This window comes from Thyridium curvatum (assembly GCF_004353045.1).
Source record: "Thyridium curvatum strain D216 chromosome Unknown NODE_4_length_842636_cov_84.159710, whole genome shotgun sequence".
Lineage (NCBI taxonomy): Eukaryota > Fungi > Ascomycota > Sordariomycetes > Thyridiales > Thyridiaceae > Thyridium > Thyridium curvatum.
The window spans coordinates 389,541-403,916 of NW_022156759.1; the positions used below are offsets into that span (position 1 = coordinate 389,541).

The 14,376-nt window shown below is 59.5% G+C and overlaps 4 protein-coding genes across 4 annotated transcripts; 2 read left to right on the top strand and 2 right to left on the bottom strand.

Annotated features, from left to right (window-relative positions):
* Positions 1-33: 33 nt before the first annotated feature.
* On the top strand, positions 34-1,784 carry E0L32_001057 (uncharacterized protein; the record flags this gene model as incomplete). The annotated part of the gene is made up of 5 exons (XM_031133251.1): positions 34-107; positions 160-596; positions 657-685; positions 725-817; positions 978-1,784. 5 exons carry the CDS (start codon positions 34-36, stop codon positions 1,782-1,784), a joined length of 1,440 nt encoding a protein of 479 aa, XP_030992950.1.
* Positions 1,785-2,037: 253 nt separating this feature from the next.
* Positions 2,038-3,708, bottom strand: E0L32_001058 (uncharacterized protein; the record flags this gene model as incomplete). The annotated part of the gene is made up of 1 exon (XM_031133262.1): positions 2,038-3,708. One exon carries the CDS (start codon positions 3,706-3,708, stop codon positions 2,038-2,040), a length of 1,671 nt encoding a protein of 556 aa, XP_030992951.1.
* An 809-nt stretch (positions 3,709-4,517) lies between these two features.
* E0L32_001059 (uncharacterized protein) lies at positions 4,518-6,406 on the top strand (the record flags this gene model as incomplete). The annotated part of the gene is made up of 2 exons (XM_031133273.1): positions 4,518-5,554; positions 5,647-6,406. 2 exons carry the CDS (start codon positions 4,518-4,520, stop codon positions 6,404-6,406), a joined length of 1,797 nt encoding a protein of 598 aa, XP_030992952.1.
* Positions 6,407-6,886: 480 nt separating this feature from the next.
* Positions 6,887-13,481, bottom strand: E0L32_001060 (uncharacterized protein; the record flags this gene model as incomplete). The annotated part of the gene is made up of 2 exons (XM_031133284.1): positions 6,887-7,154; positions 7,273-13,481. The coding sequence occupies 2 exons, from the start codon at positions 13,479-13,481 to the stop codon at positions 6,887-6,889; spliced, it is 6,477 nt and encodes a 2,158-aa protein (XP_030992953.1).
* Between the last annotated feature and the right edge of the window lie 895 nt (positions 13,482-14,376).

Here is a 14,376-nt window from a genome sequence, read left to right on the forward strand (position 1 = left end):
GTGTATGCCATGAAGGTCATCCGCAAGTCAGACATGTTGAAAAGCAACCAGGAGGGACACTTGCGAGCCGAGAGGGATTTCTTGGTTGCATCAGAGGGATCGAGGTGGTGAGTTACCTTTTCCCTTCTCGGCGGTGATAACAGCACTGATGCTGGCTAGGATCGTGCCCCTGATCGCGAGTTTCCAGGATGCTGCCAATCTTTACCTGGTCATGGAGTATATGCCTGGTGGTGATTTTCTTGGTCTGCTCATCCGCGAGAACATCTTGCATGAAACCGTGGCTCGCTTCTACATTGCTGAGATGATTGTCTGCGTCGAAGAGGCCCATGCTCTTCGTTGCATACACCGCGATATCAAACCGGACAATTTCCTCGTCAGTGCATCTGGCCATCTCAAGATCTCGGATTTTGGCCTGGCGTTTGACGGCCATTGGAGTCATGACACGACCTACTACACCAGCACTCGCTATTCCCTCCTGAAGAAGCTAGGCATCAACGTCGACGGCGACGAGCAGGATCGCAAGTCCGGCAAAGCACGGCATGCTGCCACCACTATCGCCGGGCTGGAGAAGCACGAGCCAAAGAACGGATACGACGGTGAGCCATTGCTCCAGTGGCGGAACCGCTGTGGGAACCGATCAACTGCTACAAGTGTAGTTGGCACCAGCCAATACATGGCACCCGAGGTAATCCGAGGAGAGAGATATGATGGACGCTGCGACTAGTGGAGCATTGGTGTGATTCTATATGAGTGCCTCTATGGGCACACGCCGTTCTTGGCGGAAGAAGGTCGACACCAGACAAAGCAGAACATCATTGTAAGTTTCCTTCTGTTCCATTAGCTGCCCAGAATCGACACTGCGAACCTGGCACTGATGAGGTGGTATCAAGAATTACCGACAAACATTCGCGTTTCCTCCTCGCCCTGCCACGACACATAGATGCCAACAATTGATTGAATCTCTGATCACGGACAAGACGGAAAGACTATGCTCACAACGCTACCGCTTGAGGGACATTGCTGCCCTGGCATCTTCGGCCCCTAGTCCGGCAGGTTATAGCTCACACCAACGGCCTACGGACTTTGCCGACCGCTATGTCTATCCATACGACGCCGAAGACATCAAGTCACACAAGTGGTTCCGCGGTGTGCCATGGGACAGACTCCATCTGTTGCCTCCTCCTTTTATCCCGTCGCTGCGTTCCACCGACGACACGCAATATTTCGAAGAAGACGACCCCATTAGTGACCGGATGGACAGCAGCAGCGAGTCTTCAGAGGCATCCGCGGAGCCTGACGACAACCTGACAGCAGAGCAGCTGGAGCTCAGAGAACAGCAGCGCGAGCTGAAGCGCGTCAACCGCGAGAACGAGATGCGAGATGCTCTCCGGGGGTTTGGACGCAGCATCCAGCGCTTGGCGTTGGGGTGGGTGGCCGCCCCCTACGATGCCACACGCCTCCGCAATGTGGATCAGTGTATCGATCAGCTGCTGGGCGTGGGCGACCTCGACAAGGAGGTGCTGAAGCAGTTTGTGCGCTGCTTTGGACGGAAGGAGCGCAAGAGGCCGCGGGATCGACTCCTGCGCGACAAGGGCACCAAGGGCATCGTGCTGGATCTGAGGAAGCGCCATGCTTTCTTGGGCTACACGTGGCGACGGAGAAGGGCGTCGCCGACTCTGCCCGCCACGAGCGCTCCCAGAGGCGGGCTGGAGCAGCTTGGGTTCGGGCCCACGAGCGAGCTGGCATCTCTGCGAGCCTTGCATGGGGCGAGGATGGGCGTGTGACAGGTTGATCGGGGCGTGCTGTATAGCTTACTGTTTGGTAGCAGTTTTAGTCGGGACATGGGCTTGCCAGAGAAAGAACTGGGGGGGTACCATGCCGTGAAGGGAAGGGGCTAGGACGTATTGATACAGGAGTGAGTTTCGTTTCAAGAGTAGTTATTATGGATATCATTAGCCATTGCAGCCCGTTCGCTAGTAAACAAAGCCGAGATATGATGCAATGGCAGGTTTGTGAAAATTCGAGCTCGTGGTCTCTCTACCAGCCCTTTTCCCTCGTGCCCTCCTCGAAGTGTTGCTCTCCCGTCAAAGCCGCCCGGGCATTGGACACTTCCCATGCGAACTCTTGGAGCGCCCGCATCTCGGATCCGATGAACAAGAGAGAGATGAGGCCGTCGATCGTGCCGGCCACGAGACCCAGGCTGCACACGAGCAGCAATATAAAGGCCACGTAGTTGTGCGGGCTCCACCACACGCCGACGAGGGAGGCCAGCAGCGCCGCGACCCAGGCGAAGAAGTGTATCCTGCGCCACCTCCTCTGCCGCACCTCGCGCTCGGCGTACCACCGTATCTCCTCGAGGATCGTGTCGTACTCGTCGGCCGTCAGCTCCCCCTCGAGCCGCACCTCGTGCTGCTGCTGCCCCTGCCCCTGCCCCTGCCGCGCGGTGTAGCTCGAGGCGCCGTCGCCGCCGCGGCTGTGCAGGCTGCCCTCGGGGGACTTGAGGTACGTGCCGCGGTGCACGAGCTCCTCCTCCTCCTCCTCGGGCGTCTTGATGGCGGCGCCGCCGGCGGACCCGGAGCCCGCCGACGCCGACGTCGTCGTCGGTCCCTGTCTGTTGTTGTTGTTGTTGTGGGAAGACGTCGGGGGCCTGGTGGCGACGAGGCGGACCTCCATGGAGAAGTGGTCCGAGACGGAGCACTCGAGGGTCGGGTGCGGCTCGACCATGCCGACGCGGGCGTCGGCGACGGCCCACGAGGCCGTGTCGCCGGCGACGAAGACGTGGTCGAGGCGCTTGCCGTTGGGGCAGGGGTCCTCGGGCGCGACCTCGTGCCGGCTGCTCACGCCGGCGGCGGCGGTGCGGGGGCGGCCGAGCTGCCGCTGCCGGGCGCGGGACCAGCGCCAGGTGTTGTAGGCCGAGTCGGACGTGGCGCCGTTCTCGACGAGGTTGTAGTGCGCGGTAGGCAGGGGCCGGCCGCGGGCGCGCTCGGCGGCGTGGTGGGCGTAGGCGCCCAGGGACGAGTCCGGGTGCAGGACGCGCCAGGCGTCGCGGGCCGTGGCCGGGTCGCCCGGGGCGCCGGCGACGAGGAGGCGGTAGGTCAGCAGGGCCGGCGGGGTGTTGAAGTCGCCGAGCCCGACGGCGAGGTGGCCGCGCGCCGAGGCGGCGGCGCGCATGAGCTTGGCGAACTCCCAGGACTGGGCGAGGCGGTGGCAGAAGTAGGTGTCGACGCGCCGGCCCTCCTCGTAGGGGGCGTGGGTGTGCGTGTTGAAGACCTCGACGACGTGCTCCGGGCCGGGCCCGTAGCGGATCTTGGCGACGGCGACGCCCTTGCCGACGAACCAGTCGCCGCGCCAGAAGGCCGTGGGCCGCCCGTTGAGCGGGTACCGGAACATGGTGGACTCCTCGATGGGCCAGCGCGAGAGGATGGCGAGCCCGGCGCCGAAGGCCCCGGCGTAGTAGAACTTGCCGTGGGGCAGGATGTGGGCGGTCTGGCGGCGGATGGCGAGGTAGTCGTCCTGGCACCAGCACTCCTGCAGGCCGACGATCTGGGGCGCCGGGTCGGCGGCGGCGAGGCGGCGGCCGATCTCGGCGAGGCGCTCGTTGCGCAGCTTGGAGATGAACTTGAGGCCCCAGCAGTTGAGGCTGACGACGTTGATCTCGGTGGGCAGCTGGCTGTCCATGTCCCTGTCCCTGTCCATGGTGGTGGCCATGTTTTGCCTGATGGGCACTGGTCTCTCCAGAGGATGAGAGACGTGGAGAAGGAAGGGAAGGAGATATTGCTTTCCGAGTGCTACGATATAGCTGAGGGCTGGGGCTGTTTTGAGATCGATCTGGTTATGCAGAGATGATGAGTGAGATCCGTCCCTTCATCGACAACCGGCGTATCCGGGGGTAGTCAAGCTTCTCAGGTGAGAGGAAGAGCGCGAGTCGCTGGCAGGTCAAAGAAGCTCTCGGACGATGCAACGACCAAGATCCGATTTGATTCCCTCTTAGCAAAGTCTTGCCTTGCATACAAGTAGATATAGAAAAGAAGCCCCCCTCATCTCCTTGTCCAAAAGAGAGCTCCTCTGATCAAGCTTCTGAGACAGGGGCAACTGGGCTCGCTTTAAGCCTTTTTCAGACGATGAGATTAGGTAGCGTCAGGCCATGGGTGACCAGCAACCAAAGCACCCGCTAATCTTCCAGTGGGCCCTGCCGCTGAGGAGCCCGGGCCCCCGGCATAATCAATGCAATATTCGCTGGGGCATTGGCCAATCAAGAGTGCTGAGCGCACCCGCTGTACTTGTAAATGCAGCACCTGGCTGTCACCTCTGAGCCCTGTGAACTTTTTTATGGGCCGCCCTTGTTCAGCCTCGCGTCACTCTCCTGTCTGGCATTACCGCGTTCAGCGTTCAGCGTCCCTAGCCAGCCCACGCCCTGTGCATCACCACCCCCCCCATATTCCCGGTGTGTCCAACTGCCTATCTGCTCCTCTCCCCTGGGAGCTCTCTCAGACACCCCCACCCAGAGAGCCGCAGCGATGCCAGATCCCAAACCAGCCAGCGCCACCGCGCCGGCTGACCGCTCCTCGAAGCGGAGGAGAGTCGACGACGACAGCGCGACATCGACGCCCGCGTACAGCTCGCCCGACCCCCTCGCAGACGACGAGAAGCGCAGCCCGCCCCGCAACCTCCCCGTCCGCCGCGGCCGCCGGCCCTCGAGGTCGCATACCCCCTCCGACAGCATGGACGACGAGCTGAACAAGGACCACTACCGCCCCTCCTCCAGCCCTTCCCGCTCCCAGACGAGATCCGACCGCAGGTCCAGGTCGCGCGGCTCCCGCTCGCCCTCGGAAGACTCCAGGTCGCGGTCCAGGTCACATTCCGACTCGCGCTCGCGAAGGAGGAGCAGCAGCAGCAGCACGGGGTCGCGCTCCCGCCGGCCCTCGCGCACACCGTCCTCGTCGTCCCGGTCCCGAGACGAGCGGAGGCGGCGGCGGAGGCGCCAGCAGCAGCAGCAGCAGCAGAAGCCGCAGTTCCGGCGCCACGTCGAGCTGCGCGGGCACGACAGCCCCATATCGCAGGTGCGCATCTCGCCCGACGGCAAGTGGATCGCCTCGGCGTCGGCCGACGGCACGGCGCGCATCTGGGACGCCGCCACGGGCGCCCACATGGAGACGCTCGTGGGCCACATGGCCGGCGTGTCCTGCCTCGCCTGGAGCCCGGACTCGGGCACCCTGGCCACGGGGTCCGACGACAAGGCCATCCGCCTCTGGGACCGCGTCACGGCCGAGCCCGCCCACGCCGTCGGCGTCCCCCCGCTGGGCGGCGGCCGCGGGAGCGGCGCGAGGGGCAGCCGGAGGCCGCTGCTCGGCCACCACAACTACGTCTACTGCCTGGCCTTCTCGCCCAAGGGCAACATACTGGCCAGCGGGAGCTACGACGAGGCCGTCTTCCTCTGGGACGTGCGCGCCGGCAGGCTGATGCGGAGTCTGCCGGCGCACAGCGACCCCGTCAGCGGCATCGACTTTTGCCGCGACGGCACGCTGGTCGTGAGCTGTTCTACCGACGGACTGATGTAAGTCTTGGACCCGCCCTCCCTTCTCCCCCACCCCCATCCGCTCGTTTCTACTTGGGAGACCGCAACCTCTAACCGTCTCCACCGTGCAGCCGTATATGGGACACCTCGACCGGCCAGTGCCTGCGCACCCTCCTCCTCCTCAACGAAGACAACCCGGCCGTCACAAACGTCTGCTTCTCCCCCAACGGCCGCTACGTCCTCGCCTTCAACCTCGACTCGTGCATCCGCCTCTGGGACTACATCCCCCACCCCTCGACCGTCAAGAAGACGTACGACGGCCACCGCAACTCGTCCTTCAGCATCGGCGGCTGCTTCGGCGTGCTGCCGCCCGCTTCTCCCGACGAGGATAATGACGACGACGAAGATGACGACGACGACGACGATGATGAGGAAGACGGCCTGGCAGTGCTGCGGAGGCGGGACAGGAGGCTCGGCCGGCCCTTCGTGGCGGCCGCCAGCGAGGACGGCGACGTCGTGCTCTGGGACGTGGTGTCCAAGGAGATCGTGCAGCGCATCCGCGGCGTGCACGACGGCGTGTGCTTCTGGGTCGACGTCTGCGGGCAGGTCATGGTCAGCGCCGGCCGGGACGGCAAGATTGTCATCTTTCGGAACGGCAGTGGTTTTGAGGAGAAGGAGGAGGAAACGAAGGAGAAGGAAGAGCGGGAGCGGGATGAGGAGGAGGAGGAGGAGGAGGACAACAAGAAGAAAGAGCAGTCTGCTGCTGTTGCTAGTCCTGCTGCTGAGAAGAAGGTCAATGGCGTCGTCAATGGTGTCAAGGAGGAAGAGGATACGCCCATGACGGAGGAGAGTGCTGCTGCACCTCCTGCAGCAGCAGCAGCAGAGGGGTGAGGCAGGCCAAGGTCGAAAAGGAGATTGGAGATACATCAAGGCTCCCCTCGCAGGGGCATGGTCGTCTGCAGTGGATGGATGGATGGCTGTACGCTGAAATGAGGCCATATTACACTACGAATAGGGTGAATTGAAACACATGATCATGACCCTCATCTCTCGCTGGTCCACACATGCCACACACCGAGGAAACACACACAGCGATTCGTCCAACGATAATCTATGCCCTCTAAAACTCCAAATGGACAACCCCCCCGAAAGCCTCAACGCAGATAAGATATAAACAGCTTCCTAACGGAGACTCCAAACATGTTCGAATAGCCATGCTCCTCCTCCTCCTGTCTTGACTAAACCCCTCGTCTCTCCTCTCCCGTGTTTGATGTCCTAACCATACCGGTACGCCCCCGCCTTGACTCCTACGAAGCCACGCGAGAGAATAAGACATGAGAACCCAAAAACCGCCCCTGCATCGCCATCACATCACATCGTCTCCCAGCCCCCGTTGTTGATGTCGGCCTCGAGCTTGCGGCTTATGTAGCTCGGGACGCCGTGGCCCAGCCAGATGGCCCGCAGCATCGAGTCGTATCTCTTCTGGTGCAGGTAGAGCTGGCGGCCGTGCCGCAGGCCCATGTCGACCTCGCCGTACTTGTCGATGTACGGCGCGTGGCTGAACGAGCCCGAGTCGCGGCACAGGTAGAAGACGCAGCACTTGCGGATGTTGATGAACAGGCCCATGTTCATTTGGCACCTGGGAAGAAAGAAATCACGGGTCAGTAAGAGAATCCAAAAAAAAAAAAAAGAAAGAAAGACGATGTTGCCTCTTCGTCTATCGAAGAGCGATGAGACTGGAGAACAAGAAAGCGTACCTCTTCATATGCTGCTGCGCGCCACCGATCCGCCTCGAATTCCGGCTGCGGCCATCCTTCTCCTCCTTAAGGCAGCAGACGGCCTGTCCGCAGAACACGTCGCCGCACATGAGGCAGATCATGGGGTCCGCCACGTCCTTGCCCGTCGTCGGGCACCGGCGGCGCGTGCACTCCTCGATCAGGTGGTCGTAGTTCAGGGGCAGGCCCACGAGCTCAAAGATGCCCGGGTGGCTGACGAGCGCCGAGGCGGGCGGGCGGGGGGACAGGGTGGCGCGCGGGTAGACAAAGTCGTGCCGGATCCAGCCCCGGACGAGCGAGTGCGACGCCTGGGTCCAGCCGTACTCGGAGCCCAGCGGGGTCAGGGCCGTGCACATCTCGTCGAAGCTCGGCACGCGGAGCGCCTCGGTCAGACGGTCCAGCTCGTCGAGCTCCGGGGAAGGCGATACGTGGCTGCGGAAGTCCACGCCGAGCCTCGCGTAGAGAAGGACGGCGGTCTTGCGCAAAAAGGTGAGGGCATACTTCTGGACAAAGGAGTAGTACCCCTCGACATCCTTGAACGCCTCCTGATCGAAAGCTCTGTTCTCCCCAAGGCTATCGGCGGCGAGCACCGAAGCGTCCATGACCGCACCCTCCCTCGTGCGGACCTTCATATCAATCCTGATAACCTCCTTGCAGAACTCAGCAAAGTTGTCCAAGGCCGTGCCGTTCGGCTGGTAGTTGACGAAGTTGGCCACCCAGGTAGTTCCCGGGATGTTGCGCCCCATGTGGTAGACAACCTTGACGATCTCGGCCAGATAGCAGAGGCGGACCAGATGAGAAATCTCAAAGTCCTGCACAGGCATGACGCCAAAGACGCATTCGCAGAGGAAGATGAACGGATCCATGCTCAAGAGAGGCTCGTAGAGATCGGCTGGCCGGTGGGTGGTATCGGTCTCCTGGCCGAAATACTGCTCTATGAACAGCTGACAGTGCTGGCGCTCGGCGTTCCTTCGGTGCTCGTCCTCGATTTTGTTCACTCCGCCGAAGCGTTGGCCCCCGACGGCGATGTAGGAAGATACAGTCTCCGCCAGAATGCGAAGATGGGTCAAGATTTGATCTGGGATCTTCTCCAACAGTGTCATGCCGTACTCAGTGTCAGTACCTCGTTGTTGAATCTCGACGGCAGAGATGGAGAACCCAACGGAACGTGCAAGAGTGTCACTCGAGCAGAGCTGGCTATCCATCTCATCTGCAGCTTCCATCGGGTAGGCGGATTTCAGTCCGTTCTTTCGAAGAGTATCCCGCAATCGTCTGTACGCCGACACCAGCTCGGTCATGATATTGCCTTCGGCTGCTGAGCTGGCCCTAGCCCTAGCGGTCGCAGGCGGGGGGGCATTGGCGAATGCTTCAGTTGAAGGAGTGGTACTCGTAGCAGTGCCGCCGGGCAGGGCATCCCAAGCATCCGTGACGAGATATGATGACTTATCAGCCATGCTGCCCAGGAACGAGTTCGTAGTGTACTGCTTAAAAGAGCCCAGCACCCGGTCTGGAGGACGTGCCGCACCAAGCAAGTAATATGCAGATGTCATCTGGTGGTCGAGGAAGTCGCTAAAGGGAGTGGCCGCATTGAGTGCTCCTGGGTAAGATTCTTCATGTCCTTTCCAGATGATGGGAAGGAATGCATTCCCAAGGGCCTTGCACAGAGGACAGACAAACTCGAGGCGGTCAGCAGCTTCTGGATGGTGCCGGGCGATCTGGTGCGCATGGCGGCGCGTAGTGGCCTCAAAATACATCTCGAAGCAGCTGTAGTGCATGATGTGACCGCACCCTATAGAAACCGGTCCAGGACGGCAGTTTTCTGGGGCAAAGCCCTTGCCAATGACCTGTCGCTCTGTAGTGAACGTGTTTCCGGATGAGTTGACCTTGGCCACTTGTCGCCGATTCTCATGGGCAACGCCAAAAGGCCGGATCGCCTCGGCGGAGCGATCCAAATTCTTGGGTGTGTTTGCTGCTTCTCTAACGAAGTCTGGATCCTGAAAGTCCGTCTGTCTCAGAATGTGACTCTCGATGAAGAAGGCAAATGTGCCATAGAGACGACGGTCCTCTGTCTCCTCCTGACAAAGGATACAAGTGCCTGAAGGATACTTCCAGTGGTTCTTCTGTTCCTCGACCGGCTCCGGAAGCTCGTCGTCCTCGTCGCTCATGACACCCCAGTCGATATCTCCCTGGTTTTCCATGAAGCTCTTCTGCTGCTGTTGGAATTGAGCCATCACTCTCGCCTGGCGGTCCAGGGCCGCCCGCTTCTTTTTCTCCCTCTCCTCATTCGCACTGCCGATGATGGCAGGGGAGGCTGTGCTGATGCGGTCGACGGGAACACCAAGCCGAAGGTAGGCAGCCTCGAAATCCCGCGGACGTTTCTGACGCATCCGCTTCAAGATCAAGGCAATCTTGGCGTGACAGACCTTCAACTCGTCCTTTGTTGACATCATGTCCAGCAAGGCCACGATAGTCTTGGCGGAAGGCGCCTCTTTGATAAGAACGCTCCGCGCATTCTTGGTAAGGGCAAGACGGATGAAGGACGGCTGCGTAGAGTCGTCGGGATCTGCGATATCTTCCGAGATGGCAATCAGGACAAGGTGCAGAACAACCTGTAGGAACGTCTCGATTCGTGTGAGGGGTACATTGGGAGTCCATTTTTGAGAAACCAGCGGGTACAAGAGCGAGTAGTAGATGATCTGGGCGAACATTCCGGTGCTGGTGAAAGCCGCCAGGCCAACAAACGCGCCCGATGTGATTGGACGTAGATGGGGCTCGTAGACGATGTCCTCGATCGGCTTGCCAGTCTTCTTGGACATCCATTTGCGGTAAGCTGTCTCCGACTCCTCTCGCTGGTTCTTGTTGTAGTGCGCACTGTAGGGGTCAACCTCCTCAATGAACTGTGGCTTCAGCTCGAAAGTACCGACGTCGCTGATTCCCTCCGGAGCCTTGAAGGTCGAGAGCTCTTCGAGCACGCGGTGGAATTCTTCCATCTCCTGATACTTGTCCGGCATCTTGTTGGAGATCTCGGAGAAGGAGAGTGGCTTGAAGCAGAGCACATGGGTGAGATCGCGGCGCAGGGTCGTCAGCAACTGGGCGTTCGGCTCGTCATCTGCTGTCTGCACAAGAGAGGTCCTGTCGCTGATCAAGACGATCAACAGGTGAATCATGTCCTCGACGACATCAAGATGTTGGCTGTCGTCTTGCGCATTGGCTTTCTGCTCGAAGATGCCCTTGACCCAGGTCTCCATACCAAAGCGGTCCACGACTGACGCCAAGACACGACTCGGGTCGCAGATAACGAGGGCCGTCTGGAGGAGGAAGATATCTCGGTGGTGCGAGACATCTCGCTGAGTAACACCCCTGTAAGTGCCGGCCTGGTGTCGCAAGCTCATGCCATTGCGCACCCACATGCCCGCCTTCATCTGGGCAAGCCATGCGCATACGCGTAGAGGATAATCAAACATGGCCATCAAGTAGTCCTCCGGGCTATAATCCCGCTTGGGAAACACTTTCCGGCCCATGGAGCGGGGGCGCATCTTGAGCTCTTGGGTGGTGAAGCTCAGGAGCGCCCGAAGCTGCTCAGGAGGCATGGACTTGCCACATTCGACGAGCCAAGAGAGGGTGTAGTGCAACGCATGGTGGAAACTAATCGGCTTCTCTTCCACCACGAATTTGACCACTTCGTAGCTTGCATTGCCTTCGGCAAACTCGAAGTCACTCATAGTCTTAAAGGTCACCTCATCCTTGATCTCGGCCTGGGTGAACCTAGTACGCTCGGCGCCAATCGAATTCAGGATGACACACTGAGCAGCGAGACGGATCGCCTTGAAAACATAGATGGAATCCGCTTCCCGTACGTTGCGGAAAGACTCTGAAAACTGGCGGCATAATCGGTTGATCTCGCGCGTGATCAGCGATGCGCTGATCCAGGTGTCGGTCTCGTACTCGACATGCTCGCCGACCGCCCGGACGTTGGGACAGATACCCTGGTGCAGCTTCACTAGATCGAGAAACTGCATCATGTACCTCTCCTCTGTCCTGAGCTTCTCCTGCACATGGGGAGAGCCAAAGAGATATTTCAAGTCCAGGAAGAAATGGTACATCCTCCGGTTGGTGACCGAGCCAGTGTCAAAGGCCAGCACCGCATTCGACGAGACATCCCAGGGGTGTCCAACTTGGCGCGTGGTCAGGAAGGTGTAGAGAATGGCCATCAAATTGGTCAAGAAGTTGCCACGCTCCACAATCTCGGCAGTGATTGAGGGTGTTGTCAGCATCTGCAGCGAGATATTGATGATGGAGTGATCCGGCTCGCGGTCACCTATGAGATACAGCTGCGCCAGGGTAGTATAGAGCCCGGCAAATCGGAGACCAAGGACACGCTTGAACTCGGGGATGGTGACGACTGTCGAGATGTACAGCGACCGAAGATCATTGCGGACTTTCTTCCACATGCGCAGGTCGAAGAGAATCATCCAATCCAGACGCACGCGCTTGAAAAGATCCTCGGCTGTAGGAACCTTCTCCCGCTCCATGTAAGCCGCAGGAGATCCCAGCCAGTATCTCCCAGGTCTCGGTGGCGCCGCCTTGTCGGCTTTTCCAGCGCCGGGTGTCTTGGGTATCTCAAGATTGGACTTGGTATACACCGTCGGTGCAATCAAGGGCTCAGCAGTATCAGAATCCGAGGGAGTGAGGTCACGTTCACGTGTCGCTCGGCGCGCTGCTGGCTGAGGTGGAGGAGGAGGCGGTGGTGGATAACCAGCCATCGTTGCTTCGTCTTCTTCAAGACTCTCTCGCGAACCATCTACCCAATCTGCCATGTTGACATCATCGGTAGGTTCTGCGGTAGTTTCGATCAAAACCATGTCGACATCGTCGTCTTCGTCCATGGCACCACTTGAAGGCGTGTCTCTATCACCATCGCCTTCCACATCCGCGTTATCTTCCTCGTCCGACTCCTCGCGTAGTATCTCAGCCGTTTGCGCGGCGAGCCGAGCCTGCTGGAGTAGGCGGTGATGAGCCAGGAAGACGCTGGCTCCCACATCCTCCTCGCCTCTTCGCTCCAGCAGGTCTTCATCGTCCAGGCCATGTTCGCCAACCATTGCGTGGCTAGCGGGGCTGCCTTGTCTCCACGGCTGGAGCATCTCCTCGCAGACGATCCGTCTGAGTATGAAGTGATCGTGACCGACGCTGCATCCAGAGATGTCGCCAAGCCACTCGATAAGAGTACCGCACATCTGTTCTCTGAATGTATCTCTCGAGGAGCGAATTGTGACGGTGACCTTGATGTTCTCGAGTATCCTGGAAACGTTGAGCAGCTCTTCGATACTCTTTGAGTGTTTGAGCAAGCTCCGGCCAACGGCGTCGGTCTCGTACGCGCGTTTCAGCCCTTCAGCATGCGACATCCTGCAGGCACGTGCGACCTGGTCCTTAACATCCGTGATGGTGTGCTTTTCGTCGTTCCAGAGCAGCACGGCGTACTCGTCGGGCTCGGCAAGATCGCCGCCACCGTAGGTCGCAGATAGCCTCGAGGACCTCTCGTCCTGTTGAATAGATTCAACCGTCTTGGTCTGTCGAAGCTGTTCGGGAGAGCAGGAGATGACGTCGCACATGAAGTCAAATGCCCGGCCGATGGTCATGCGCATGTTGGCAATGAGGTCGTCTGGCAGACCGGCTGCCTCCTTGTCCTTGCCCTTGGACCTATCGCCCTCCCACATGGAGTGGATCGTGCAGAACATGGGCACCCGCCATGCCTCCGGGTCGCCGCAGTCGCAGCAGCCGCTGTTGCCCGGCGATATGCTGATCCGCACCATGTGTCCTGTATGATCCGTCGAGTCAAAACACTTGCTGCAGAGACAGCAGGTGTCGTCGGCGCTGCAGGTCCTGCAAGCGTATGAAGCCTCGCCCGGCTTGAAGATGTGCCCGCAGGCCTTGCCACGTGCCGCCTCTGTGTACTCTGCACCCTCGACCGCCCCTTGTGCGTCCTTGAGCTTGAGTGTTCCTCCGGGGCGGAGGGGGCCGCCGTCCGGGAAGAGGAGCTGCATGTATTCAGGCTTGCCAGCAGCCATGCACCAAAAGAGGTTGGTGAGCAGTTCGCGGGCAGCGGCATCGGAGTAGCGATATTTGTGCTTAGCAGGCAGCTCCATCAGGAACTGACAGAGCTGCTGCTCTTGAGTCGACAAGGTCGCCTCCATGATGACGAGACCTGTTAGACCATCCTAGGGTTACAAGTGGAAGGTTGCTTCGTTCGCTCGACGGGAGTGGTCTTTGTCGATACTGTGTACGCGATGCGAGATGCAGCTTTGTGATGGTTGAACCTGGACTTTTTTGGTAGCACTGACAGATGGAAGCTGCATGTGGGGTTTCAGGCCTGGCGATTACTACCCAGTGGCGGGAATGAGGTCAACAAAGAGTCAGTAGCTTGTGAGCACCGGGAGATCGCAAGGGTGCTGTAAGCCCCGAACACTTTAAACAGAAAAAAAAGGAGGCCGGTAATTGGAGGTCGGCATACAATCAGCTCTGGATCCTTTACAAAAAGCTGCTTTGCTGTGGTTGAGCGTGAGCAACCCTTGAAGTTCCTCTCGATGATGATGATGTCGTTGGTTTCAAGGGTCCGCCCCGGGTTGATATGATATGGATGCCCAGGTGGGCGGCGATCGCTGGAGAGCTACCTACGGAGTAGTAGGTAGTTAACTGGTAGCTGGGTTCTGTGCTCAGTCATGCAGTGGAAGTCTCAGGTAGTCCCAGGCTGATACAGGGCAATGGGCGTCTCGGGTAGTGGGTTTCTTTAGTGGCCTCATCCCGCCCGGGCGCATTCCGAGTGTCCGGGCGGCTCTGTGCACAGCGTCATTCAACATAGGCATCCAATACTTGTACTTGACGACGACAGTGTGAAACCTCAACGGCGCAGATTGCTGTTCAGCAATGTTGGTCTAGATTCCACAGCCCCTGGTATCGCGTTTATTTAAGTGACCTTGTGCAACAGAAGCGTGGATGAGCCGAGGAATGGGTTGACCTGGATCCATCACACCCCTTGTTCACCTGATCTGGTACAGGACAGAGAGGTGAACACAGAGACAAAAGGTCACC